Source organism: Dendropsophus ebraccatus, chromosome 1, assembly GCF_027789765.1.
Source record: "Dendropsophus ebraccatus isolate aDenEbr1 chromosome 1, aDenEbr1.pat, whole genome shotgun sequence".
Lineage (NCBI taxonomy): Eukaryota > Metazoa > Chordata > Amphibia > Anura > Hylidae > Dendropsophus > Dendropsophus ebraccatus.
Window position 1 is genome coordinate 26,116,948 of NC_091454.1, and position 27,611 is coordinate 26,144,558.

A 27,611-nucleotide genomic window follows, 5' to 3' on the forward strand; every position below is an offset into this window, starting at 1 on the left:
CCTATAACAGAGTGCTGCCCACAGTGGTATAGACCGCTATCTGCTTCCCCCAGTAGTACTATACCGCTTTTGTTCTGCCCCCAGTAGTATATAGACCCCCTGTGTGCTGCCCCCAGGAGTATATACCCCTTGGGTGCTGGCCCCAGTAGTATATAGACCCCTGTGTGCGCTGTCCCAGTAGTATAGACCACTTTGTGTGCTGCCCCCAGTAGTATACAGACCCCCTGTGTGCTGCCCCCAGTAGTATAAGGAGCAACTGTATGCTGCCCCCAGTAGTATAAAGACCCCTGTGTGTTGCCTCCAGTAGTATATAGACCCCCTGTGTGCTCCCTCATTTATATATAGCCCCCCTGTGTACTCCTTCTGCTATATAGAGCTCCCTGGGGGCTCCCCCAGTAATATAGCCCCCCTGTGTGCCCCCCTGGTTATATAGACCCCCTGTGTGCTCCCCCAGTTATATAGATCCCTTGTGTGCTCCCCCAACTATATAGAGCCCCTGTGTGCTCCCCCAGTCATATAGACCCCCCCCCGTTTACCATATCACATTATCTATCTATCTATCTATCTATCTATCTATCTATCTATCTATCTATCTATCTATCTATCTATCTATCATCTACAGTATCTGTCTATCTCTCTTTCTATCTATCTATCTATCTATCTATCTATCTATCTATCTATCTATCTATCTATCTATCTATCTATCTATCATTCAGCTTTTTGCAGACCCTGAATGGAATTTAAATCATCACTGTTAGGCCGGGTTTAATTATGTCAGGCCTCTACACATTACGGCTACAACAGTGACACAGTAGGCCTCTACAATCAATGGTTCTAGTATTATTTTCATGAGTCAGAATGCTGCGGTGCCAAGTAGGTGAATGTCCCTATGCATTGAAGTGAAAACAGAAAGACAATGAATTCAAGCTGCTCATTCATTTATTCTGATTCATCAAATGGGACAAGGAGGAGTGACGGGCTCTGCCTATACAGCCAAGACATTCAGTCATAGCCAGATTGTATTTAACTGGTGATAAATGTTATATCTCATTTCCTTGGCCAAAAAACTGGGGTGCGTGGCTCCTTTTAGCACCGGGGCCGTATGCTGTGCCCAGCGGCGTAGCTAGGATTCACGGGGCCCCATAGCAAAAAATACTTAAGGGGCCCCCCCTCCCCTATGCACAACACACATATATATATATATATATATATATATATATATATATATATATATATATATATATATATATGCTTTACTGCTCCAGCACTGATAACCCCTGACCTCTGCATGGAGCTCTGCACAATATCCTTTCCTGCTTGATGCCAGCCTCAGGGGTTATCAGTGCAGTGTAGCAGAGATCTCTGTCTTCTGCTTGTTAACCATTTTTTGTGTTGCAGCATGTAAGTAAACATTGGGTCACTTACACACTGCAGTACATAAGGGGTTAAGCAGAAGGATACACAGCCCCCAGCCCCCCTACTGCACGGGCCCCATAGCAACTGCCTACCCTGCAGTTTACATACCATAGAAATAAGCCATATGACTGCTGGGGGCTATGTTCACACTACGTATATGTCCGGCCGCATATTTTCCGCGGCCGGACATATACGTATGAAACTCCGGCCGGGACTTTACGCAAGTTGCGGCCGGATACGTACGGAACGCAAACTAACGCCCGTAGTGTACTTACGCTTCCTGAGCGCTCTTCGTAGCAATCTGGCAGCGGTCTTTTACTTGGAAATCTTCACCTAGCCCCGGACACCCCACAGAACCTTTTGGATCGGCACAAAAAGCTTGAAAAATGAAGAAATCACCACTATGTATGGGACCGCATGTAACGCTACGGGCGTAAGTTACGGCATTTCCGTCCCGAAATAATGGTCTGGTTCATATTTTACGTCGCCGCATACGATCCGGGCGTAAGTTCGTACGTAGTGTAAACTGTGCGGCCGTAGATCGTATACTTTACATTGTACGCAAACTACGTAAGTTTCCGGCCGCTTATTCAGCCTTAAAGGGGTTATCCAGCGCTACAAAAACATGGCCACTTTCCCCCTACTGCTGTCTCCAGTTTGGGTGGGGTTTTGAAACTCAGTTCCATTGAAGTAAATGGAGCTTAATTGCAAACTGTACCTGAACTGTAGACATCAGTAGGGGGAAAAGTGGCCATGTTTTTGTAGCGCTGGATAACCCCTTTAAGGTTTCCGCCTTGTAAGTTTTATCCCCTTACTGGGTGATAAAAACCTGTTAAGAACCCTAAGGAACTGTATTGTTGACAAAATAAAGAGGCAAAGGGAGCTCCCTACTACCATCTCTTTCCATGTCAGGAACTTCCAGAACAGGAGAGCCAAGTGGTTTGCTTAGCAGTTTGCTCCTGTTCTGGACAGTTCCTGACATGGACAGAGGTGGCAGCAGAGAGCACTGTGTCAGACTAGAGCAGCACTACAGGCTTCCTCCAGGGCATACAGCAGCTAATAAATACTGGACATTTTTAATTTATTGTAAATCTGTATCGCTTTCTGGTATCATCTGATGTGATTTTTTTTCCCCTCTGGAAAACCCCTTTAAGTTACTGCTAGAAAAAAAAAAGTATTTAATCTTAAATATTTGCTTTATGCGCTCATTCAGTTCATGGTCTATATCATTGGGATGTGCTATTACTTCTTTTTATTTAAATGCTAATATTCTACTTTGTAAAAATAAGTGAATTTGCTAATCCGATAAATTCACTTAGGAATAATGTCGGTGAATTTACATATTATAATTGGTTTGTACGAGCAGTAAGTGGAAATTCCCCATAATGTGGATTATCATTACAGATATGAGAACTAGTGTGAACAGTGACGTCAAATTATTTGCAGATTTGTGTTTAGAGGTGACTTTAATATACGGGGTTATATGATGATTTTTTTTTTTTTTTTTTTTTTACATATGACCGTTGTTCATATGTAACCATTGGTTTCGGTCCTTGGGGGGAAGGTTACATATATCCACAAAGTACTTATATATCTATATAAATTGTTCTTCTCTTTCCATTTAATATTGCTGGGATTTCTCTACACTAAACAGGGTAAAACTATTTTCACTTGCTGCCTGGAAACTATCTACAAGCAGGATAGACATTAATCGATTGTTGTGCTCTCTGCTGCCACCTCTGTCCATGTCAGGAACTGTCCAGATCAGGAGCAAATCCGCATAGAATACCTCTCCTGCTCTGGATAGTTCCTGACATGGTCAGAGGTGGCAGCAGAGAGCACTGTGTCAGACTGGAAAGAATACACCACTTCCTGCAGGACATACAGCAGCTGATAAGTACTGGAAGACTTGAGATTTTTAATAGAAGTAATTTACATATCTGTATAGCGTGACCACATGCTTCCCAGTTACATCCCATGATCACAGCTAACCTGCTTACTAACAGTTTCCAGGTAGTGACAGGGATTCCTTTGATATACTATACAGGGTAAAAGCTAATAATTTTAATTAGAGGTAATACTGTTTGGTTTTTTTCTAATCTGCTTCTTACATTTCGTCGCAGGGTCTGCTGGCCTATAGCATAATAAAATACCAGCCATCCCAGTATGGAAGCTACCAATTCCCTTACTGGTCAGAAGCATTAGGAATTCTCATGGGACTTCTCTCCTGTATGATGATTCCCATTGGAATGCTGGTTGCTATATTAAAAGAAGAAGGCACTCTATGGGAGGTAAGTAACACGCACACAGGGCCGGTTTTAGGCTAAATGTGGCCCTGGGCAAAGTTGAAGGTGGGGCCCCAAATGCTGAAATGTTGTAGCAATAATTTAAGGTCCCCATACACTTTAGTCAGGGGTACCTGCTGCTCGTGGCAGGTTCGGGTATTACATGGTCTGATACCCTGGAGAAGTTAGCACTAATCTAGCAGATCTTGCATACAGAACCCATAGAACGGCTCAATTATTGTGCAGCTAGGGCTGCATGGACATCATTAGCGATGTCCATGCAGCCCTTGCTGTATATAGTAAATAATAAAGCTATTACTTACCTGATCACATTCCCCGGTGTCCTCAGGCCATGTCTGTGCGATACCCCGGTCAGCCTAGTTGCAGCTCTCACTTCTGGTCCCATCTCTGAAGTGACTGAGAAATCACTAGCCAAAACAGGCTGAGCGGCCTGTTGCTTCAGAAACGGGACCAGTAGTGAGAGCTGCAGCTGCGTGACCAGGGTATCGCACAGACAAGGCCTGAGGACACCGGGGATTGTGATCAGGTAAGTAATAGCTTTATTATTTTAACCCCCCATTTATTGCCATCGGCCGTGTTACCTAATATCATTGATCCAGTGGGTGTCTGGCGTCCACACTGAAGCCCACTATGCCCAGTAATTTATGCACGCAAAGATATGAAATGAAATAAAAGAAGATCGCATAAGCGGTGAGTGCCCTCATCTTTTTCTTACGAACTTGTCTATATACAGACCAATATTACTGCCATAGGGTGACCTCCACATAATGACTGAATACTATCTTATTTTTCCTGAATAAAACACTGTATTACCTTAGTGACATCATCTTACACTATACATAGGAGCTGCAGCCAATCACCGCCCTCAGTTACACTATACATAGGAGCTGCAGCCAATCACTGCCCTCAGTGGTCACCTGCAGCAATTACATAGGACTGATGAGGCCAGAGAATGGCTGCAGCTCCTATGCAGTTGAGGGTGCAAACACACGTCCCGTATCCGCAGCAGATTTTACGATGTAAGTTCGCAGTGAAATCCGCTCCAGGTACCTTCCCATTCACTTCAATGGGATAACATACTCACAGCAGAATTGTCATCCCACTCTGAGTATGTCAAAGTCAGTGCCATTAACCCCCGCAGCCCGGATACCTGCCCATTCACTTCAGCTGCCCCGCCACACCGCACCGATTGGCTGAGGACCAGGAGACACCGGGAGCCCGCAAAGCAAGCCAGAGCGGGGACCCGGTACAGTATGTTCCCGGGCTGCGGGGGTTAATAACACTGACTATGACATACTCACAGCACGATGACAATCCCACTGTGAATGTCATCCTATTGAAGTGAATGGGCAAAATCCGCAGGCGATTTTTCTGTGAACTCGCAGCGTAAAATCTTCTGCGGATAAAACACATGTTTATACCCTTAGGCTGCATTCCCACGTTCCGTGATCCTGACGGATCACGGACGTGGAATGCATGTACCGGAGTCCCCCGGCAGCCAGACAGCATCTGTAATTAGATGCTGGGAGCGGGGGAGACTGTATTCATAAGCGCCACGCTGTAGTAACAGCACCGCGCGGCTGATTCATTACAGCGCGGCACTTATGAATACAGTCTCCCCTGCTCCCAGCATCTAATTACAGATGCTGTCCGGGCGCGGGGGGACTCTGGTACATGCATTCCACGTCCGTGATCCGCCAGGGAACACGCTTAAGGGAACACACACACGCAGCACACTCAGGGAGGATACCATCCTGCAGCCTCTTTGTGACCCCTGATAGCAGCAATTAGCTGCAGCCGGGGATCACTGCCAGAGCCTGCAGGACGCTGTCTGTGAGCTCCTGCCTGTGACATACGCTTTAACACTGGTAGGGGGCCCCTGAGGGATGGGGGCCCTGGGCAACTGCCCTCTTTGCTCCCCCCTAACGCCGGCCCTGCACGCACAACTAAGCAAAATGTCCCGTACAAGTTAAAGGTACTATTAGATGGAACGATAATCGGCCGAATCAGCCGAATCGTGTAATAAATACAACAATCAGCCGATGACAACGATCATCGGCTGTTCGTTAATATAGGTTAGAACCTATAATTGTCAGGCGCCGACTGACGATATACTTTACCTATCCATGCTCCAGGGCTGCTCCTGCGGTCTTCTCCTCCCCGGGTCGCGCGCGCTCCCGCTTCAGAGCGGGTGGTCTGAGCTGACAGGCTGCTCAGCCAATCACAGGCCGGGGCCGCCGCGGCCAGTGATTGGGTGAGCGGCCTGTCAGCTGAGACAGGCCGCTCTGAAGCTGGAGCGCGTGGGACCCGGGGAGAAGCAGAAGTATAAAGTTTAAGCACGGGCTGCAAGGACATCGGTAAAATGATTGTTGTTAAACGATTATCGGGCCGTGTAATAGGCCCAGTAAGCAAGCGCAGATCTAGCAGATTGGCGCTCGTTTACACTTGTTATCCGGACCCTATCGGCCCGTCTAATAATACCCTAAGACTGTAAGAGGAGAGATGCTAAAATGTAGGAGGAGAGAAGGGTGATCATGTTGTATTCCAATGTTCCAGATTCTTTCTCCTCTTGTGGAGATAAGCCGCTGCCAGAAGAGTCTCTCTACACTTTTCTCTCCTGTTTCCAGTCATTATTCCTGCACCCTCAATCGTGCCTGTAGAATGCATGTATATGTGGGATCTGGACATATAACTAGAGATGAGCGAAGCGAATCGGACAAACTCCAAACTTGCAGCGAATCGGGCCTTAAATTTGCGATGTAGCGATTTGTGAATTGGCAAATTTGTTAAACATGGGGGCCGCACATTTTAGTTTGCCGAGCTGCCTTTTGGCGGGAGCAAGGGATTATCAGTAGTGAATTATAATAGGTCTGTTTTGGGCGGTAGCCCGGGGCCCTGATCTCCTGGGAGGCCCATGGCCACCTGAAAAGACATACAGGGAGATTTATCTAACATGGTGTAAAGTGAAACTGTCTCAGTTGCCCCTAGCAACCAATCAGATTCCATCTTTCATTCCACACAGACTCTTTGGTAAATGAAAGATGGAATCTGATTGGTTGCTAGGGGCAACTGAGACAGTTTCACTTTACACCATGTTTGATAAATCTCCCCTTTGTTCGTATTGTTTGTATTGTCCCTGGCTACAATTTTGCCATGATTTGCAAAAAATCACTGCTTTTTACCGCAATTTTGCACAAATCAGGGCATCATGACATTATCTAACCTATACTATGAACATTACGCAAGTGCTGCCATAGTTTCACTGGGGTGGGGGGCCCAGGCTTGGTGATCAGCCCGGGGCTTATGGTAAAGTTAATCCGCCCCTGGGGATTATCCATAATTTCTTGCAGAGAGATAGGGACAGAGTGGAGAGGAGGGTGGATTATGATTGGTTTTCTGTGGAAGCAGTGAAGCCATTGTCCAGTATACCAAGTCACTGGGTGCTGGGTGTACATTATACCAAATTGCTGGGTGCACATTATACCAAGTCACTGGGTGCTGGGTGTGCATTATAGGAAGTCGCTGGGTGCTGGGTGTGCATTATACCAAGTCACTGTGTGTGGGTGTACATTATACCAAGTCACTGGGTGCACATTATACCAAGTCACTGGGTGCTGGGTGTGTATTATAGGAAGTCGCTGGGTGCTGGGTGTGCATTATACCGAGTCACTGGCGTGCTGGGTGTACATTATACCAAATCACTGGGTGCACATTATACCAAGTCACTGGGTGCTGGGTGTACATTATACCAAGTCACTGGGTGCTGGGTGTACATTATACCAAGTCACTGTGTGTGGGTGTACATTATACCAAGTCACTGTGTGCTGGGTGTACATTATACCAAATCACTGGGTGCACATTATACCAAGTCACTGGGTGCTGGGTGTACATTATACCAAGTCACTGGGTGCTGGGTGCACATTATACCAAGTCACTGTGTGTGGGTGTACATTATACCAAGTCACTGTGTGCTGGGTGTGCATTATACCAAGTCACTGTGTGCTGGGTGTACATTATACCAAGTCACTGTGTGCTGGGTGTACATTATACCAAGTCACCGGGTGCTGGGTGTGCATTATACCAAGTCACCGGGTGCTGGGTGTGCATTATACCAAGTCACTGGGTGTGTATTATACCAAGTCACTGGGTGCTGGGTGTACATTATATCAAGTCACTGTGTGCTGGGTGTGCATTATATCAAGTCACTGTGTGCTGGGTGTACATTATACCAAGTCACTGTGTGCTGGCTGTACAATATACCAAGTCACTGGGTGCTGGGTGTACATTATACCAAGTCACTGGGTGCTGGCTGTACAATATACCAAGTCACTGGGTGCTGGGTGTGCATTATACCAAGTCACTGGGTGCTGGGTGTGCATTATACCAAGTCACTAGGTGCTGGGTGTACATTATACCAAGTCACTGGGTGTTGGGTGTGCAGTATAGGAAGTCACTGGGTGCTGGGTGTACATTATACCAAATCGCTGGGTGCACATTATACCTAGTCACTGGGTGCTGGCTGTGCATTATACCAAGTCACTGTGTGTGGGTGTACATTATACAAAGTCACTGGGTGCTGGGTGTACATTATACCAAGTCACTGTGTGCTGGGTGTACATTATACCAAGTCACTGGGTGCTGGGTGTACATTATACCAAGTCACTGTGTGCTGGCTGTACAATATACCAAGTCACTGGGTGCTGGGTGTACATTATACCAAGTCACTGGGTGCTGGCTGTACAATATACCAAGTCACTGGGTGCTGGGTGTGCATTATACCAAGTCACTGGGTGCTGGGTGTGCGTTATACCAAGTCACTGGGTGCTGGGTGTACATTATACCAAGTCACTGTGTGCTGGGTGTACATTATACCAAGTCACTGGGTGCTGGGTGTACATTATATCAAGTAACTGGGTGCTGGGTGTGCATTATACCAAGTCACTAGGTGCTGGGTGTACATTATACGAAGTCACTGGGTGTTGGGTGTGCAGGATAGGAAGTCACTGGGTGCTGGGTGTACATTATACCAAGTCACTGGGTGCTGGGTGTACATTATACCAAGTCACTGGGTGCTGGGTGTACATTATACCAAGTCACTGGGTGCTGGGTGTACATTATACCAAGTCACTGGGTGCTGGCTGTACAATATACCAAGTCACTGGGTGCTGGGTGTGCATTATACCAAGTCACTAGGTGCTGGGTGTGCATTATACCAAGTCACTGGGTGTGTATTATACCAAGTCACTGTGTGCTGGGTGTGCATTATATCAAGTCACTGTGTGCTGGGTGTACATTATACCAAGTCACTGGGTGCTGGGTGTACATTATATCAAGTAACTGGGTGCTGGGTGTGCATTATACCAAGTCACTAGGTGCTGGGTGTACATTATACCAAGTCACTGGGTGTTGGGTGTGCAGTATAGGAAGTCACTGGGTGCTGGGTGTACATTATATCAAGTCACTGTGTGCTGGGTGTACATTATACCAAGTCACTGGGTGCTGGGTGTACATTATATCAAGTAACTGGGTGCTGGGTGTGCATTATACCAAGTCACTAGGTGCTGGGTGTACATTATACCAAGTCACTGGGTGTTGGGTGTGCAGTATAGGAAGTCACTGGGTGCTGGGTGTACATTATACCAAATCGCTGGGTGCACATTATACCTAGTCACTGGGTGCTGGCTGTGCATTATACCAAGTCACTGTGTGTGGGTGTACATTATACAAAGTCACTGGGTGCTGGGTGTACATTATACCAAGTCACTGTGTGCTGGGTGTACATTATACCAAGTCACTGGGTGCTGGGTGTACATTATACCAAGTCACTGTGTGCTGGGTGTACATTATACCAAGTCACTGGGTGCTGGGTGTACATTATATCAAGTAACTGGGTGCTGGGTGTGCATTATACCAAGTCACTAGGTGCTGGGTGTACATTATATCAAGTAACTGGGTGCTGGGTGTGCATTATACCAAGTCACTAGGTGCTGGGTGTACATTATACCAAGTCACTGGGTGTTGGGTGTGCAGTATAGGAAGTCACTGGGTGCTGGGTGTACATTATACCAAATCGCTGGGTGCACATTATACCTAGTCACTGGGTGCTGGCTGTGCATTATACCAAGTCACTGTGTGTGGGTGTACATTATACAAAGTCACTGGGTGCTGGGTGTACATTATACCAAGTCACTGTGTGCTGGGTGTACATTATACCAAGTCACTGGGTGCTGGGTGTACATTATACCAAGTCACTGTGTGCTGGGTGTACATTATACCATGTCACTGGGTGCTGGGTGTACATTATATCAAGTAACTGGGTGCTGGGTGTGCATTATACCAAGTCACTAGGTGCTGGGTGTACATTATACGAAGTCACTGGGTGTTGGGCGTGCAGGATAGGAAGTCACTGGGTGCTGGGTGTACATTATACCAAGTCATTGGGTGCTGGGTGTACATTATACCAAGTCACTGGGTGCTGGCTGTACAATATACCAAGTCACTGGGTGCTGGGTGTGCATTATACCAAGTCACTGGGTGCTGGGTGTGCATTATACCAAGTTACTGGGTGCTGGGTGTACATTATACCAAGTCACTGTGTGCTGGGTGTACATTATACCAAGTCACTGGGTGCTGGGTGTACATTATATCAAGTAACTGGGTGCTGGGTGTGCATTATACCAAGTCACTAGGTGCTGGGTGTACATTATACGAAGTCACTGGGTGTTGGGTGTGCAGGATAGGAAGTCACTGTGTGCTGGGTGTACATTATACCAAGTCACTGGGTGCTGGGTGTACATTATACCAAGTCACTGGGTGCTGGGTGTACATTATACCAAGTCACTGGGTGCTGGGTGTACATTATACCAAGTCACTGGGTGCTGGCTGTACAATATACCAAGTCACTGGGTGCTGGGTGTGCATTATACCAAGTCACTAGGTGCTGGGTGTGCATTATACCAAGTCACTGGGTGTGTATTATACCAAGTCACTGTGTGCTGGGTGTGCATTATATCAAGTCACTGTGTGCTGGGTGTACATTATACTAAGTCACTGGGTGCTGGGTGTACATTATATCAAGTAACTGGGTGCTGGGCGTGCATTATACCAAGTCACTAGGTGCTGGGTGTACATTATACCAAGTCACTGGGTGTTGGGTGTGCAAGATAGGAAGTCACTGGGTGCTGGGTGTACATTATACCAAGTCGCTGGGTGTACATTATACCAAGTCACTGGGTGCTGGGTGTGCATTATACCGAGTCACTGGGTGCTGGGTGCACGTTATACCAAGTCACTGGGTGCTGGGTGTGCATTATACCGAGTCACCGGGTGCTGGGTGTGCATTATACCAAGTCACTGGGTGCTGGGTGTACATTATACCAAGTCACTGGGTGCTGGGTGTACATTATACCAAGTCACTGGGTGCTGGGTGTGCATTATACCAAGTCACTGGGTGCTGGGTGTACATTATACCAAGTCACTGGGTGCTGGGTGTGCATTATACCAAGTCACAGTGAACACAGTGTCCATCTTAATAGCTCACTGAGTTCTCATTTACCAATGTCCACTGCTGTCCTGTAAGAACATTGATATTACTCCACTGATCCACCAACATCCACTACTGTCCATGGTGGAAACTGAATGATTGACAGGCTGATTGACATTTTTAAAAAATCAACATTTTCCAATTCTGACTCAACAGCTGTTGAAAAAAGATCACTACTCTGTATTAGTCCCACTATTGTAGCTACTAAAGTTTGCCTGTTTTAATAAAAATTAGTTTGTATGCGATCCGTAAATATTTGTGAATTCATGCAAATATTCGCAAACTTCGCAAAACGAATTTCCGAGTGATTCGGTCATCTCTACATATAACTGTTGGTCAACAGTTATTGAGTATGGTGCCTAGACAGTGACAACCGTGGTAGTTGTATTAAAGTGGCCATGCTTTGATATGAATAGAAGACATACAGTATCAATATAATGCTGCCATACAGTTATTATATATATATATATATATATATATATATATATATATATATATATATATAGCACTCTGATTATTTGTAAATAATATTAATTTCCTATATATGTTTATGTCGCACTGAAAAAATAGGATATTATCTTTAAATTTTTAAAAAATAACTTTTATTCTTCATTAGTTAAAAAATATATATATATAATATAAACAGCAAAGTATGTATATGCATTTCATAAGCACTATAGATACACATACACACAAACCCTATACACTCACTATATAGATGCAGAGTATGTATGCAATTATTTGGGCGTCTATTGGCACACCCACATAAACGGCCATTATAGCTACATGTGAGGATGATATGTATTCACAATGCGTGTCTCCTAGGAATGGCGGGTGGGATGACATATATTTGTCAGGTCCATACACTTTACTCTAGCTGATATTACTATCACTCCTTGTAGAAGCCTCCCATTATAGATCTACATGCCGGTCCGTGCTCTCCGTTTCTAAGGCAACCACACTTGAAGTCAGCCTTCTGTCACCGTTCTGTTATTCTCTGAATCATAATGGATATGTGACTTGTAGTGCGAATTGTTCCTTACTTCCTGATAGAGAGAAGCACTGAAGCAAAAAAGAGAGAGGCTTTCTCCATGTCCAGTCGAGTTCTGAAGAACACTTGTCTTTTGGGCCTCTGTATTACTAGCGGGTATGAGTCACGATGTTAAATTTGCAGACAGAACTGCGGAAAACAACAACAACAAAATATCTTAAAATAATGGCTAAATTAAACAGTTTAAATGCAGAGGCATATACTGTATATAAGGAGGATTGTGTCCCTGTTCTCAGAATTGTTGGGGTCCCTGTGGTCCGACCCCTAGCAGTTACAGTATCTTGTTATCTCTTATGGATAAGGAATAAAAAGACCAGATAGAAATACTCCTTTATGCAGAATTGCCAAAAGTCTTAGGAAACATAAGCAAAGGGACAGGATTCTGGCATTTCTGAGCATTTCATGGACATTTCATGGACATTTTGTGTGTAGGGTTCTCCAGCTATATCTAGGGATCGGTGGGGGGCAGCATTAGAAGGAAGAAGAACAAAAAATACAATGTGGGCCTGGGATGTAGAGAACACAACAAAGAATGTATACTTACCACCCCCTGTGCCCCTGCAGTGCAGAGTCAACAGGCTCCCGGACCACCACTGGATATCATTTTCTCCCAGCTTCCTGGTATGTCACAACCTGGGGGGAAAGTACCCGCTTTGTCAATCAGTGACTGCAGTGCTGTTCCACCCTAGTCACTGACTGGCTAAGCGGGGCATCCATCAGCCGGGTCGTAATGTTTCAGGAGGAAGAGCAGGAGGATGCCGCCAGGTGGTAAAAATTTTTTTAGGCGACAGTAACACTATTAACCTTAAAGGGACTGGTTGGGGATGAAAATATTTATGCATGAAGTCCTGTATGCAGTCAAAGTAAAGAATAATATGCAACATGGAGAGAGAGGAGCTGCTGCACATCACACCTATGGCTGATACTAATGCCGCTAAGCTATGTTTAAAAACCAACGCCAGAATGTTGGTATATAATTTGATCAAACCATATTGCCCCATGTACCACGTGCCAGTCTCCTGGTTCACATGGGTCCCTACACTAACGCCACACTGTGTCGGTCAGCGACCGCCAACCCCACAAAGCGTGCACATGCAGGGAAGGGAGGCCATGGAATGGCCCTGCAACCCCAATGTCACAGGACCAGACTCAAAGTGCCCCCCCAAAACCCAGCCGGCACCACCAGCAGAGAAGGCTGCCCCCAAACAACACAAGTATGAATATGGTATTGCACTCACCATTACTGCTGCAGATAGAATGGGAAAAATAAGAGGTACTGATATGTGAGCACAGGTGTATCCTGCTAACCTAGGTAATGTGGGTCTTATGAAGGGGAGTGCCAGCTGCTCAGAAAAGGGAGGAAAATAAAATGCGACATAGAATAAAGCATACTCACCTTTCTCCTATCACCACTGTAGTCTCACTGACTTGATCCTCAGTCATCCTAGTTTGGTCCTTCTTCCTGTGATGTGACTAAATGTCAATGGAATTCCATGACTAAGGGATAGACTAGCTATTCGTGACTGCCCACCCCAGCTCCAACTCCCAACAATAAGGACACAACACCTTGCTGGAAGTAAAGGCCACAGCAGCCCCATTTTATTATATTATCATAAAATAACTCTTAAATTTATTCTGCATAAATAACATTAAAACCTTATAAAACAGTAAAGGTGGGAGGAGCTCTTGAAGGCATCCCATAAATTTTCCACCGATAACTCCAGAACACCAGAACCAGGTTTCTGCTTTACCTTTAGCCGACTTCACCTGACCCAAAGGCATCCATCGAGAGACCATCAACCCTTCCCGGGGACCCTAGCCCACAGGGACCAACTATGACTGGGTAACTCACCAGCCCCAAACTGTTTTCCATATCCAATATATGGGGGAGGAATGTATACCTCCTCCCCAATCCACCAAAGCACTCAATTGCCGAAGCCTTCAAAAGCCCCTCCCACTTTGTCCACTGCGACATTCTTGAATCCGCTCCATATAACCTGCAAAACAAAGAAAGGAAACACAGCAAACTGCACTCCGCACCCCAGACCGACATTTAGGGCGGGCGGGCGGGCGGGCGGAACTCTTCTGCTACCACGCAGCAACTGACTGAGCACATGTTACCCCCACCCCCTTTTGTAACCATGCTAACTAGTCTCTACCCCTTCCTCCTCGTGCATACTGTAACCCCTTCATTGCTTGCACATACACTCCTGCATTCTCCCCTTGTCATGGGCTCCCTTCATTATCCCTGCAGGTCATTACGAGGCTTGCTTTTTTGTGACCATCTGAACATGGAGAACATTTAATGTTTGTATTGGATTATAATTACAATGATTTTTATACTAGATTCAAGTTATCTTACTGAATAGAAATCTTTTATACATTCTACATTGTTTCTTTTTTTTTTTTTTTTTTTTTAAAGCAGCCTTGTGCAAACGTCTGTGGTAGGAGCCGGGAATATGACTTTAATAGGAGTCGAATAGAGATGGCTTAGTCTGGTCTCATAACACGTAGCACTGCCACTTTTTGTTTAGGAATGAATGTTATTTTCCATAGGAAATATCTAAATGTACAGCCGGATATAATAGCATTCTCATTGGATTTAGCACTAAGTGGGGCTAATGAGCTCGCGCATTGATGTGGCCTATTTTCTATCCAGCTACTGTGGAAACAGAAAGGGGAGGGGGGGCGGCTTAGTGCTCTGATCAAAACCTGGCAGAGGGATACACTCTACAGGAAAGACAGATTTGCAATCCAATGTACTAAAATAGTTTATTTAAATGAACATTTGGTTGTTTGCACTGGTACCGGACCAGAATAGAGAGTGAACTCTTAGATACGGCAAGGGCATCTGGCAAGGACGTCTGACAGAAATTGATGGTGCCGTATAAAAGACATAGACTAGAACAGAAGTCAAGAAATTTCCCAGAGCCAAAACCCAGTCCCATCCAGTTGAGGAGATATAAAAATTTGGGCAGCTACATAAACAATAACTAAACTATCTGCATGTGTTCATGTCCTACACACTAATGCCCACAAACCCTTCGAATCTAAAAAAAATCATCATTGCGTACAAAAACCATTTCTCTTCTTACCTGTAGAAGGGATGGATGGTTGTACGGCCATGTTCTCGCGGTTGTTCAATACCAGTATAGTGTGTTGTGCCCGCAAATAATTTAGATAAGTTCATGCGGTCAACATCAAAACTGATGGCTCAAACTGGCCTGAACCTTCCCCCCCCCCTCTCTCTCTCTCTCTCTCTCTCTATATATATATATATATATATGCCAGTTTGACCCATTAGGGTATCCCCATTTGAGGAAGTTGATCAGTACCTATCTGATTGCTTGGACTCCCACTGTTCCTGCGAAAATTGTGAACAGAGTCTACCATATAAGTGCGTCCAGCGCTCCATTAATTCTCTATGGTTCCTCTGAATATTGGCAAACACTCACCTTGGCAATGTTGGGAGGCACCATATGTAATGAATAGAGCACTCTCTTCATGGTGTATGGTGTACTTTCCAGGAACTTTGTATCCATTCTTGGGATTGGTTGGGGTAGCAGCAGTGAGACCATCAAGAATCAGGTATCCTGTGGCAAGGGGATAACTTCTTCAGATGAGAATATCCCCTAATGTAGATTGTTGATCCAGGGATCTGTTGGTGGTCGTTCGGGAGAGCCCCATGGGGACCTTAAGGCCTTTTCTTGACCGACTAACTAAACATAAATAAGACATAAGAATTTATGGCTTTGATCATTAACTTATCAAGGGGTTAACACGAAAATCATTAACTAGAACTGGATGTTCAATAGATGTAATGTAAATAAACTTTCCCGGGAATGTCCATATACTATGTTACTATACCCAAAAATAAACTTCTTCCAATCTTCTTACAGAGAATACGCCAGGCTAGTAGACCAGCTATGGACTGGGGTCCATCACTGGAAGAAAATAGGACAGGCATGTATGTTACCACCCTGGCTGGTAGCCAGTCTCCAAAACCTTTGATGGTCCACATGCGGAAGTATGGAGGTATCACAAGTTATGAAAACCAAGCCATCGAAGTGGACAAAGAAATTGAGGAGGAGTCCATGATGTGAAGAGAAGAGTCACGAAGAACTTTTATGTTATGGAAATAAAAGTCCTCTCCTTCTGGGGCTTATACATGCTTCCTTAACACAAGACAAGACCTTCCTGAATCTTGTGTCCAACCTGGCCCACACGAACAGAGGAAAACTCTTTGTATGGGACTATGTGCAGAACTGTCTATATTGTTTTATGTTACGGTAATGTCTCACTATTGGAGACCCTGTCTACTTGTCTACGTGCTTGGTTAATTCAATGCATTTTGATGTATCTCCTGAAGGTTTCTTGCAGATTGTGATTGTTTAGATGGTATCTGTTAACCAGTGGTTACAACTCATATATTCATCTAGAAGAGGTGTCAGTAAGTTGACACAGTCTGAAGAAACAGGCGCTATGTATACACAAGTCAACCCTATGTGTATAGTCATGACCCTCTCATGGTCGAAGCTCTAGTCCCTTAAAAGTATACAAAATTAGATTGATATGAATGTTTTAAGTAAGGGCTTAATGCATTGATACATTGAACTTGGCTTAGCCAAGACCTAGCCATCAAGAAATAAGAACCCTACGAGCAGGGAATGGCCTCCAGTGTGGGAGAATGTGGATGTCCAAACCAGACCATTCTAGGAATCTAATAATATGGACCTTTGATGGTCCAAGGTACTCTATGTTTTTGGATCTAACATTGCTTTAGGGTCCTGGTTTATATAAGAGATATATTTTAGCTTTATAAGCTGTTACCCACTGACAGTATGCTAGGACTGTACGTATGTAGAAAGCACATTGTTGGACCTTTGTAGGTGCACTGTTAAAGTAGAAGTAAAATTAGCTACCTGCATAGGAATCCCAACAAAAATAAAACGTACACAACCATACTTGAAGCTTCACACTGCCATACCTACAAGTTGCATTGATAGTCCAGATATTCATACAGGTAATATAAAAACTCAAACAAGCTCACTGTTATTTGCTGGTGAATTAACCCATTTGGTCAATTTAAGAACTGCCATGTTTTTAATCTAGGCACATGCAGTGATACAAAATAGGCGCTTTTCTGTAGACCAAGGTGCATTTTTTGCCGAGGTTTGGTGGTGGTTATCATTATGCATCCATGAATATTTCATGCTCAAGTGATGACAGCCTTAAATGATTGTTAGCCTTTATTTTATTGAAGGATTTTTTAAAATGGCTAATTGTACTGAGGCTGTTGTCAAATAGAAAAAAAATATATACTTACCTCACTCCCCCACCGCCACCTTTCCTACAGAGCCCTCGTCCAGATGTGCATCACTTCCGGGTAGTCAACTGTAATTACCTGCTCAACCAATCAGTACCTGAAGCAGAAAACCACTGTGGCCACTGATTGGCTGAGTGACAATTCCATGTGCTGACCCCAGTAGTGCAGCTCAGCAGAACCAGGGCTCCACAAGTGTGACGATAGATGGGAGGTATTATACATATGTTTTTCTCCTATTTGAGTACAATAATCTATAAAAAAAAATTTGTTCCTGGAAAACCCCTTTAATGTTGACGTTGTATGGAAATACCCCTAGAGAATGTAGGCCATTGAGCTGGTGATTGACATAAGACTGTCGCTGTCTTCACTGCTCATCCTATACAAGCATAGGATATGATTTTCTTGTCACAGGCTATCAGAATATTATTTTCCCTCTTTTACAGTTTTGTTCTCATAAATATTTCCTTTTGCAAATGATTTGCTGCTGCTGGGAAACCCCATATAATGTCACTCACAGACATGACAGATATAGCAATTGTCCAAGAACTGTGACAAATCCGGGGCAGTCCAATGCATCAGTCCAGAAATATACATATAGCATATATTTTTACACAAATAGGTTAATGGACTAGAAAGAAGCAAAGTATAATCTAAAAGAATAGACAGGAGTTACAGTTTCTAGTTTTTCAATGTTAAGAGCTTAAAAGAAGTAATAGAAATGTTATAGTCCCCAACGAAATTTGGGACCAAGTTATGACTAAGGCCTCTGTAATTCTTAAAGGGGAAGTATCAGCAGGTTAGACTAATCTAACCTGCTGATAGCCCCCTATTGTGCAGGAGACACTGAGTATGAATGTATGTCTCTTACCTTCATCCTTGGAGCCAATCCTGTGCCGTTTTCATATTGTGCTCTGTCCCGTAAGGCTGCTTTGAGCACTGCCCCACCCCCAGAGCGATGGTCTGTCCCGGCCAGCCCACCCCTACTAATGATGATCAGTGGAGCGGGCCGGTTGGGGGCGGGCCCGATCGTCACTCTGGGGGCAGGGTGGTGCTCCACGGGAGAGAACACTACATTAAAACTGCATGGAGGTGGCCCCATCTCCCCAGGATCTCCGCTTTTGCCATCTGCCTAATTTGCATATAAGGTTTTTGGTCCATATCTCTAGAAAAGTCCAACTGATTTAAAATCCGTGGACATCGTTGAGCTCAGCACTAAGAGGTTAGTACCATTTGTGTTAATGCTAGATTTTCTTTGAATGATAAGATTCTGGTTGTCTGCTGCCACCACTAGGGGGAGCTTAGGAGCATATGACATACAATTTATACACTGAAGTCAATTCTGTAAACTCCTACTTATAATAGCAGCTGTAAGCATCAAGAATCTTCTTCCTGCCTAATCCCACGACAGACAATGCTGCTAAAAGTTCATAGAAATATAAGTATGGCTGCATTCATAGCTCACATGTTCCAGATCAGCCAACAACATGGAGGTACTGTAGGTGTAGGAAACTATAGGGACACAAGCATATAATGTTATTTTATCTATATTTTTATTCCTATGTATTTATTTTATAATAATTTATTGAATTGGATTGTAAAGCCATGTAATAAATGTTTTCTTCCTAATAAGAATGTTATTATTCTCCTACATAGAGTACCCACATAGTCAACCCCACACTATTCTTATCTACTTTATGGTAATTTCTACGGGGTAGTTGCTTTGTAACTGTTTCACAGCTGATCCAATGTTCTGGATCATCTAATCTTAGAATTATAGTTCCTGGTTGGCAGTGGTTCTTCTCTGTAGTCCTTACGTGTGTATTTTAAAGTTGCCTGCTTGTGTAGCTCTTAGTTTCCCTTACTTTTGTCTCCAGGTCCTAGTGCTTGCTCGTCGTTTCTGCTATGGAGAGTTAGCCCAGGGTTTCCACAGGGACATCAGTAGGGACACTTCATACTACCGTGTCGGTGCGGGCGCGTACATCTCGGTGGCACAGTCCATTTTTTTTAACTGCTGCTGTGTTCCCGCCATCTGTGCCAGTTTGTGTGATATGCAAATCGCCCCGCTCTTTGTATTAGAGGTGGGCTGGCACCTCCAGTGTACCGATATCTCTTCTCTGTGACACGGCCAGACTGGATTCTGATGGAGTCGTGAGTGGAAGCATCAGGCGCCAGGCTTGTCTCCAGTGCATAAGGTCGGCCAATTTGCATATCACAATCCAGCGCAGACGGCAGTTTAAAAAATGCCTGTGATGTACGTGGTGGCGCCAATCAGGTAGTCTGAAATTTTTTTTCACTGATCTTAGTGGTACATTCGCTTTAATAGTGTCTGCTGTTAGGTTAGAGTTCTGGGAAAGAACTAGGGAAAGATTAGGGAAAGCTAGATTTGTTCCTGTTCATCATCCTCTCCTTTATTTCTAATCATTGTCATAATTTTTTATTTGCTCCATTATGTGCGGTTCTGACATCCATTGGTCTGTTACTATTCTTATTCCTATTACCTGCCAGCAGGGGCGTAGCTAGGATTCATGGGACCCCATAGCAAAAAATTGTTTGGGGCCCCATGAATCCTTAATGCCAATATTACCCCAACAGCCACTTGCAATCACCCAACCCCAACACCCTGACAGCCACTGTCCTTGCCCAAACAGTTGCTGCCCCCCCCCACCCGACAACCGCTGACCTGCACCAGCATACACATACACTCACGCAGGGCCTACAGGCTCAAGGGGGTGAATGTGTGTACTGGTATGCTGTTTGGGGGGGCTGGTGTGGGCTGTCGGGGGGGAGGGGGGCGATACTGGTGCCGGCTGGGGGGGCAGGGGCCTTTGATGGCTGGTGAGGTCCAGCGGCCACCAAGAAGGGGTTTAATGTGTGGTCCATGGCTAGGGTGGGGCGATGTGCTGCACTGCCAGTGGCAGCTGTACCATTGAGGCAGGGTTAGGCCCTGGCCCCCCTGCCACAGGGGCCCTGTAGCAACTGCGTGGTCTGCCTCCATGGTAGATACTCCAGTGCCTGCCAGTACTGATATGTGCTTTGTATGTATTTCATGTAACTGCCTCCTTGTGTTTAGCCCCCCTGTAAGTCCTGGGTATATCTGAGTACTGGGAGTGAAAGTAAGGACCCAGGAAAGGCAACTGCTGTAAATGCACTTCTGCCATCTAGTGACTATACAGCATCATTACCTATTGCTGCATACTTCACAATATCAACATAGCAAATCTGAATGTTCAGTATTCATCTGGCTTCAACCAAAAGTGTGAATTATCTACACTTTATTGCCTTAAGTGACATAGTCAAAGTAAATACGAGCTTCAGCAGGAAGAATTTGTGGAGGCAGCCTTAAAATGGAATATAAATAGGAACAACTGATGCAAAAAGAACAGATAAACTTGTCAGTGATCTACGTAGGGAATAGGGAAACCTGTTGTTTTGACAAACTAAGAAATCTAAGGAGACGTATGTGATTTTTTATTTCTCAAACAATGTCCTGGAGTTAGGAGGGGCTGACACATGATTGTTCACTTTTACATGAATTGCAGAAATGAGAATGACCTACAGTCTACAGATCATTCTCCCCACAGTAGTCCCACTGTCCTGACGAAGCAGTTCTAGAATGCCTATGAATCACGCTTCATGTTCCTGTACGTTAATATACTACTGGGGTTATGGTATAAGGAACCTATAGGCACAGATTGACTAGCTTCTTTTAGGTTATGTGCACACTACGGATCACCCGCCGTGGATGATGGCGACCGCACGCATCTCCGCTGGTCCCATAGGCTTTATTTTATGGTTTTCCAGATCCCGCCGTCCACCCGAAAAATGAACCCAAGCGGGGCGAGATGGGGAATCAGCGGCTGGTGATCAGTCGGGATTCCGTAGTGTGCACATACCCTTACTTTGTCCATCCAGTAGGCCACACTTATACGGAGTTAAAATGTTTTCCCCCTTTTACACATTGATATGGAACAGTGACATACTGTAATGCTGGGGGTCTGTTCCATACTTTGCTTGAGCACTAGCTTCTTAGCCTGCTACTGCTTTTCTCGAAAAATAAGACCTACCCAAAAATAAGACCTAGCTTCATTTTGCAGGCCTTTTGGAGTAGGCTTCAAATATAAGCCCTATTACAGTCAGCTGACCAGATCCCTGACATTGGGTGGATGAGCATTAGCCAATCAGGGCCAGACTTATTATGCTCCGCCCCCAGATGCTCAACACAGGGGGAGGCAGCAGGGGTAAAAAAAATGCTCAGAAGGGGACATTGAATATGGGGGACGGAGGGTACATAGGCCAACTACAGAGGGGGTAGGAGGTATACAGTATGGTGGGGGGGGGGGTTACTTCAGTGGGGGATGTATACAGTATGGGGGAACAACTAAAGAGGGGGGTATATAGTATGGGGGGATGTTACTTCAGAGGGGGATGTGGACATTATTAGGGATCAACTACAGAGGGGGTATACAGTATGGGGGCATGTTACTTCAGAGGGGGATGTGTACAGTATAGGTGAAGAACCACAGAGGAGAAGGGAGGTATACAGTATGGGGGAACAACTACAAGGGGGGGAGGGAGGTATACAGTATGGGGAAGCAACTACAGAGGGGGAGGTATACAGTATGGGGTGCTTACTGCAGAGGGGGGATGTATACAGTATGGGGGGGGGGGTTACTCCAGAGGGGGAATGTATACAGTAGGGGGGAACAACTACAGATGGGATGTATACAGAAGGGAGGCCTAACTACAGGGAAACAATATAGGAGCCTAACTGCAATGGGGCATATAGTATCAGGCTAATTGCCAGATAATGTGGGGCTACAGTGTAGGTGCATACTGTATAGCTGGTCAAAGGGTGAACACCATGGGATCACTTAAAAAAACACCCTCAGGAATGGCCCAAAGTCTACATCCCCTCTTATCTTATAGACTTCTGGACAGTCCATCAAGTCTAAAAGCCAGAGTACAAGCCTTTTAAGTAATATTTAGATAAAGCTGCTAAATCAGGACAATGACTCTCAGCATTAAATAGATTTTACGGACATGGAGAGAGAAAGGAGCACTGCACCTCACACCTATAGCTGACACTAATGTCTCTCGGCTACATTTAAAAACCACCACCAGGATGTTGGTATATAATTTGATCAAACCATATTGCCTCATGTACCACGTGCAGGTCCCCTGGTTCACATGAGTCCCTATACTAACTCCACACTGTGTCGGTCAGCAACCGCCAGCCCTGCAAAGCAAGCGCAAGCAGGGAAGGGTAGCACCTGTGCAGGGCTGGACTGGGACTGAAAATCAGCCCTGGCACTCACACCCCTCCAGCCCACATACCATATCACACGGTGTCAGGTTATGTTGTTTTGTATTGTATTGCAGCTCAGTTCCATTGACGGGAATGGCGCCAATCTATCTATCTCATATCTATCATCTATCTATCTCCTATCTATCTATCTATCTATCTATCTATCTATCTATCTATCTATCTATCTATCTCAGTACACATGAAGATACAACCTCGGCACTTCCATACATCTGAACGCAACCATGGACTGGTGTATCCTGCACCGCTTTTGAACCACGGCTACCGGAGGTGCTCTCCCGCAGTCTCTTAGGCAAAAATATCCAGGAAGGAGAAGCGGAAACACTCACCGATTGTATAAATATAAATTTCTAATAAGTATAAATTTCTCTTTATTCCATCAACAGGCAACACATGAGATCGGTGGATGAGCACTAGGCAACAGCTGTTTTGCATGTCACAGCATGCTTCGTCACAGCCCAGGGCTGTGTACAGCCCCCCCATAGTACAGCCCTCCCCCCCAGTTGAGCGGCCGCTGAATGGGGCCGCTCTGCATCTTCAAAGGCAGGTGCCGATAGCTGCTTACAGGTTGGGGCTGGTGGTTGCATTGGGGGCCGCCCGGGCCGGTGATTTGCCCGGTATGCCAGATTATCAGTCCGGGCCTGCACCTGTGCACACATGGCAAGTACCTCCTAATTTTCTCATTCTACCTGCAGGAGCAATGGTGAGTAGTTAGACCTTGTTCACACTTGTGTTGCTTGGTGGCAACTGTCTCTGCCGGCAGCGCCAGCTGGGTTTTGGGCGGCGGCCCTTGGGGTTTGGTTCCTGTGACATTGGGGCTGCAGGGCCATTCTATGGCCTCCCTTCCCTGCTTGCGCTCGCTTTGCGGGGTTGGCGGTCGCTGACTGACACAGTGTGGAGTTAGTGTAGGGACTCATGTGAACCAGGGGACCTGCACATAGTACAGGGGCTGCAGATCCTTTCTCTTTTTGTCCGTAATAAATAGATTGTTTTCACAGACCTTTTACCAGGAATTGTGCAGTCAGTGATTGGCTAAATGGGCTGTCATTTCATCTCAGAAGTAATGGGAGCAATGGGCGACCAGATCAAATGGCAGAAGGAGCCAAGTTAGGTGAGTACGTGTTATGTTTTTTTTTTTTTTTTTCGTTTTTATTTGCCCTCTAGCAAAATCTCCTGGTTTTTTTTTTACACAGTTTCCTCTTTAAGAAAAAAATAATTACCTACAACCAAGCACATGGAATATATTCTCTTACTTGTGCCTCGCTAACATCATCTATTCCCCTGTAAAACCTCTGTGTGAGAAGATTTATCAAGGGGAAAAATTCCTTTCAACTCACATATTTTTATCTTTCAAGGCAAAAAGGAATGAAGAAGGCCTGACAAAGCACAGCCATGGACCCCGGCTGCTACAAGCTGTGCAGTATTATATACTTTTATGGAATATTCTGCTTCTCCTGTAGATCTGTAGAATTTTTTTCATGAGATTCTGACAATGAACACGCTTAATAGTCGACCACTGTATTTATGCCTCACATTAATCTCATAGTTCCTGTATCCATTCTCTTTTATTACCAAACTAGTCAATTTTAAAGGGTTTGCATTAACGTAAAAAAGAGTTCAATTTTCTGAAAACAGCACCACTCATATCCGTAGGCTGTGTCTAATATTGCAGCTAGAGATGAGCGAACCTGGAGCATGCCCGAGTCTATCCGAACCCGATCATTCGGCATTTCATTAGTGGTGGCTGCTGATGTTGGATAAAGCTCTAAGGTTGTCTGGAAAACATGGATACAGCCAATGACTATATCCATGTTTTCCACATAGCCTTAGGGCTTTATCCAACTTCAGCAGCCACCGCTAATCAAATGCCGAAAGTTCGGGTTCGGATGGACTCGGGCATGCTCCAGGTTCGCTCATCTCTAATTGCAGCCCATTCTAATTCTATTAAAAAGAGCTAAGTAGGGTGTGCTACCTTAGATTTTGCTCATATCATATAACTTTTTTAACACTTTCCTGATACAAAGTTTTAATTTTTTTTTTTTTTGCCTGTACTTTTTTCCCCTCGCCTTTTCATTTTTCTATATATTCAACTATGTAGATGTAAGGGATCTGGGTGAGCTGCAGTTTTTATTGTCATCATTTTGTTTGATCACTTTTTTTTAATATACTTTTTTGGGGGGATAAAGTTGACAGAAAATATGAAATATTCTGGCATTAGGATTTTTTGTTTTCAGAGTTGAACTCAGAGACACAATCCAACCAAGCCTCCTATGACATTAGGAAATAATGCATTGTCTACAGAGAGGGAGATGCTGGGGCTGTAGACAATACACCTTGTGTAGATCTTCTATCTTCCTGCCAGGGGTGAAGCGGGGGGAAATCAAACAGATGCCAGTACACTTTTGAGGAGATTTATCAAACATGGTGTAAAGTGAAACTGTCTCAGTTGCCCCTAGCAACCAATCAGATTCCACCTTTCATTCCTCACAGATTCTTTGGAAAATGAAAGGTAGAATCTGATTGGTTACTAGGGGCAACTGAGCCAGTTTCACTTTACACCATGTTTGATAAATCTCCCCATATACTGTATTTGCGTGTGTGTGTTCGGCTTTGGCGTTTTAATGCTGATATCCTGATCAGTAGTGCCTTCCGTCTTGATGGTGCAATTGATTTTCAAATAATTTGTCAACAAAATATAATAAGGACTTCAGTAGAGATGAGCGAACCTGGAGCATGCTCGAGTCGATCCGAACCTGAACTTTCGGCATTTGATTAGCGGTGGCTGGTGAAGTTGGATAAAGCCCTAAGGCTATGTGGAAATCATGGATATAGTCATTGGCTGTATCCATGTTTTCCAGACAACCTTAGAGCTTTATCCAAGTTCTGCAGCCCCAGCTAATCAAATATCGAACGTTCGGGTTCGGATTGACCCGAACCCGGTTCGCTCATCTCTAGACTTCAGTCATTGCTGTATCATGAACGTGCCCTCCCTGGTACCCAATAAAACGGTTAATAAAGATTGGACTATATCTGCAAGGTATTTTTTACAAATGTGACTCATAGCAATAAAGAGCATTTTACATCGGTTCTGTACTGAGGATTTGAGCATGCTCCAGTTGCGCTCGTCTCTATTCAGGGTATCTTAGCTTTCTGAAATTGACATCTATTTAAAAATTATAGACTGGGACTAAACTCAGTGTGACGTACCAAGCCTGGAAATGGTATTTTTCTGCTGTAATAGATTCCAGCAGCACATGTCATTGTCTGGAGACTTCCCGGCTATTCTCAGCTTGGATATCTGTCTGCAAAGCTCACGTTACAAAAGTGGTTTGGGGCCAATCAAGCGTCCATAATTAGTCTCAGCACAAATTGTTCCTTCATATGAATTTCTGAATAATCAATGTTTCTCATCGGAGACAAACACTTTTACTATTCACGATAGAGTAAGTGCTCCTGTTGTAATAAACACCAAGAAGTCTAAAGCCCCTATTCCATGGGCCGAGAGAGGTGTTGTCAGCGCTCGTTTGCTCCTCGTTCCTCGCTCGCTGCTGCCGCTATTCCACACGGCAGTAGTGAGCGGGTGAGTCTGGGAGGGGCAGTGGGAAGCTGTGGGGGGGCTGCCCGGGTGATCGCTAGATCGTCCGGGCAGCCCATATAGGATAGTGGCGGTCTGCTGCCGTCCCCCCTATTCCACGGAGTGACAGCAGCAGATCGCTGCCCCCCCCCCCCTCAGTATTTAGGAGCACCACGGGCACTATGTTGGGCCTATAGACTCTCATACACATTAGTCAAAAGTTGTAATGAGCTGGCTGTCTAATGTGTATGGGGGCCTCTCAAATTTCCCACAACAGATGATGGCTTAGCCCCCCCCCTCTCCTTTGAGAACACACAAGTGCTGGCCTATGTCAAACATTTATGTGTATGTGGAAAATGAGGCAATAGCTCCTTTTTTTCAAATCAACTGGCTTCCCAAAGTTATATAGATTTGTAATTTACTTCTATTTAAAAATCTCAAGTCTTTGACTACTTAAAAGCTGCTGTATGTCCTGCAGAAAGTGGTGTATTTTTTCCAGTCTGACACAGTGCTCTCTGCTGCCACCTCTGTCCATGTCAGGAACTGTACAAAACAGGAAAGGTTTTCTATCGGGATTTGCTCCTGCTCTGGACAGTTCCTGTCACGGACAGAGTTGGCAGCAGAGAGCACTGTGTCAGACTGGAAAGCATACACCCCTTCCTGCAGGACGTACAGCAGCTGATAAGTACTGGAAGACTTAAGATTTTTAAATAGAAGTAAATTAGAAATCTATATAACTTTGTAAAACCAGTTGATTTGAAAGTTTTTTTTTGCGTTGGAGGCAATATATAGTTTTTTTTATTTAAAAAGACTGATTGTTGGCAAGATCAAGGGACAATTTTACATTTCCTTTTACTTTAACACATAACAAGTCCACCATTCTCTCCTCCGCTCACTCTTCCTTTTCTCTATAAGGTTTATTTATAGACACGTGTGCCCTATATATCAATGCCTCGCATTGTACATGTATAAAACTGCCATGCGGTCAATGCATATTATAAGACAAGAAAAAAGCACCTAAATTCTTACAGACATTAAAAATGTCAAAGTCAATTTTTTTTTATTTCTGAAA

The 27,611-nt window shown here is 44.7% G+C and overlaps 1 protein-coding gene across 2 annotated transcripts in view; it reads left to right on the plus strand.

Moving 5' to 3' along the window:
- SLC6A7 (solute carrier family 6 member 7) overlaps nucleotides 1-19,129 on the plus strand; it is a 79,767-nt gene extending 60,638 nt beyond the window's left edge. For both annotated transcript variants that reach the window (XM_069969136.1, XM_069969137.1), the window contains exons 13-14: nucleotides 3,540-3,707; nucleotides 16,216-19,129. In XM_069969136.1, the coding sequence (XP_069825237.1) occupies nucleotides 3,540-3,707; nucleotides 16,216-16,419 (372 nt within the window). In that variant the 3' untranslated portion in view covers nucleotides 16,420-19,129. The remainder of the gene's footprint in view (nucleotides 1-3,539; nucleotides 3,708-16,215) is intronic.
- The last annotated feature ends 8,482 nt before the right edge of the window (nucleotides 19,130-27,611 follow it).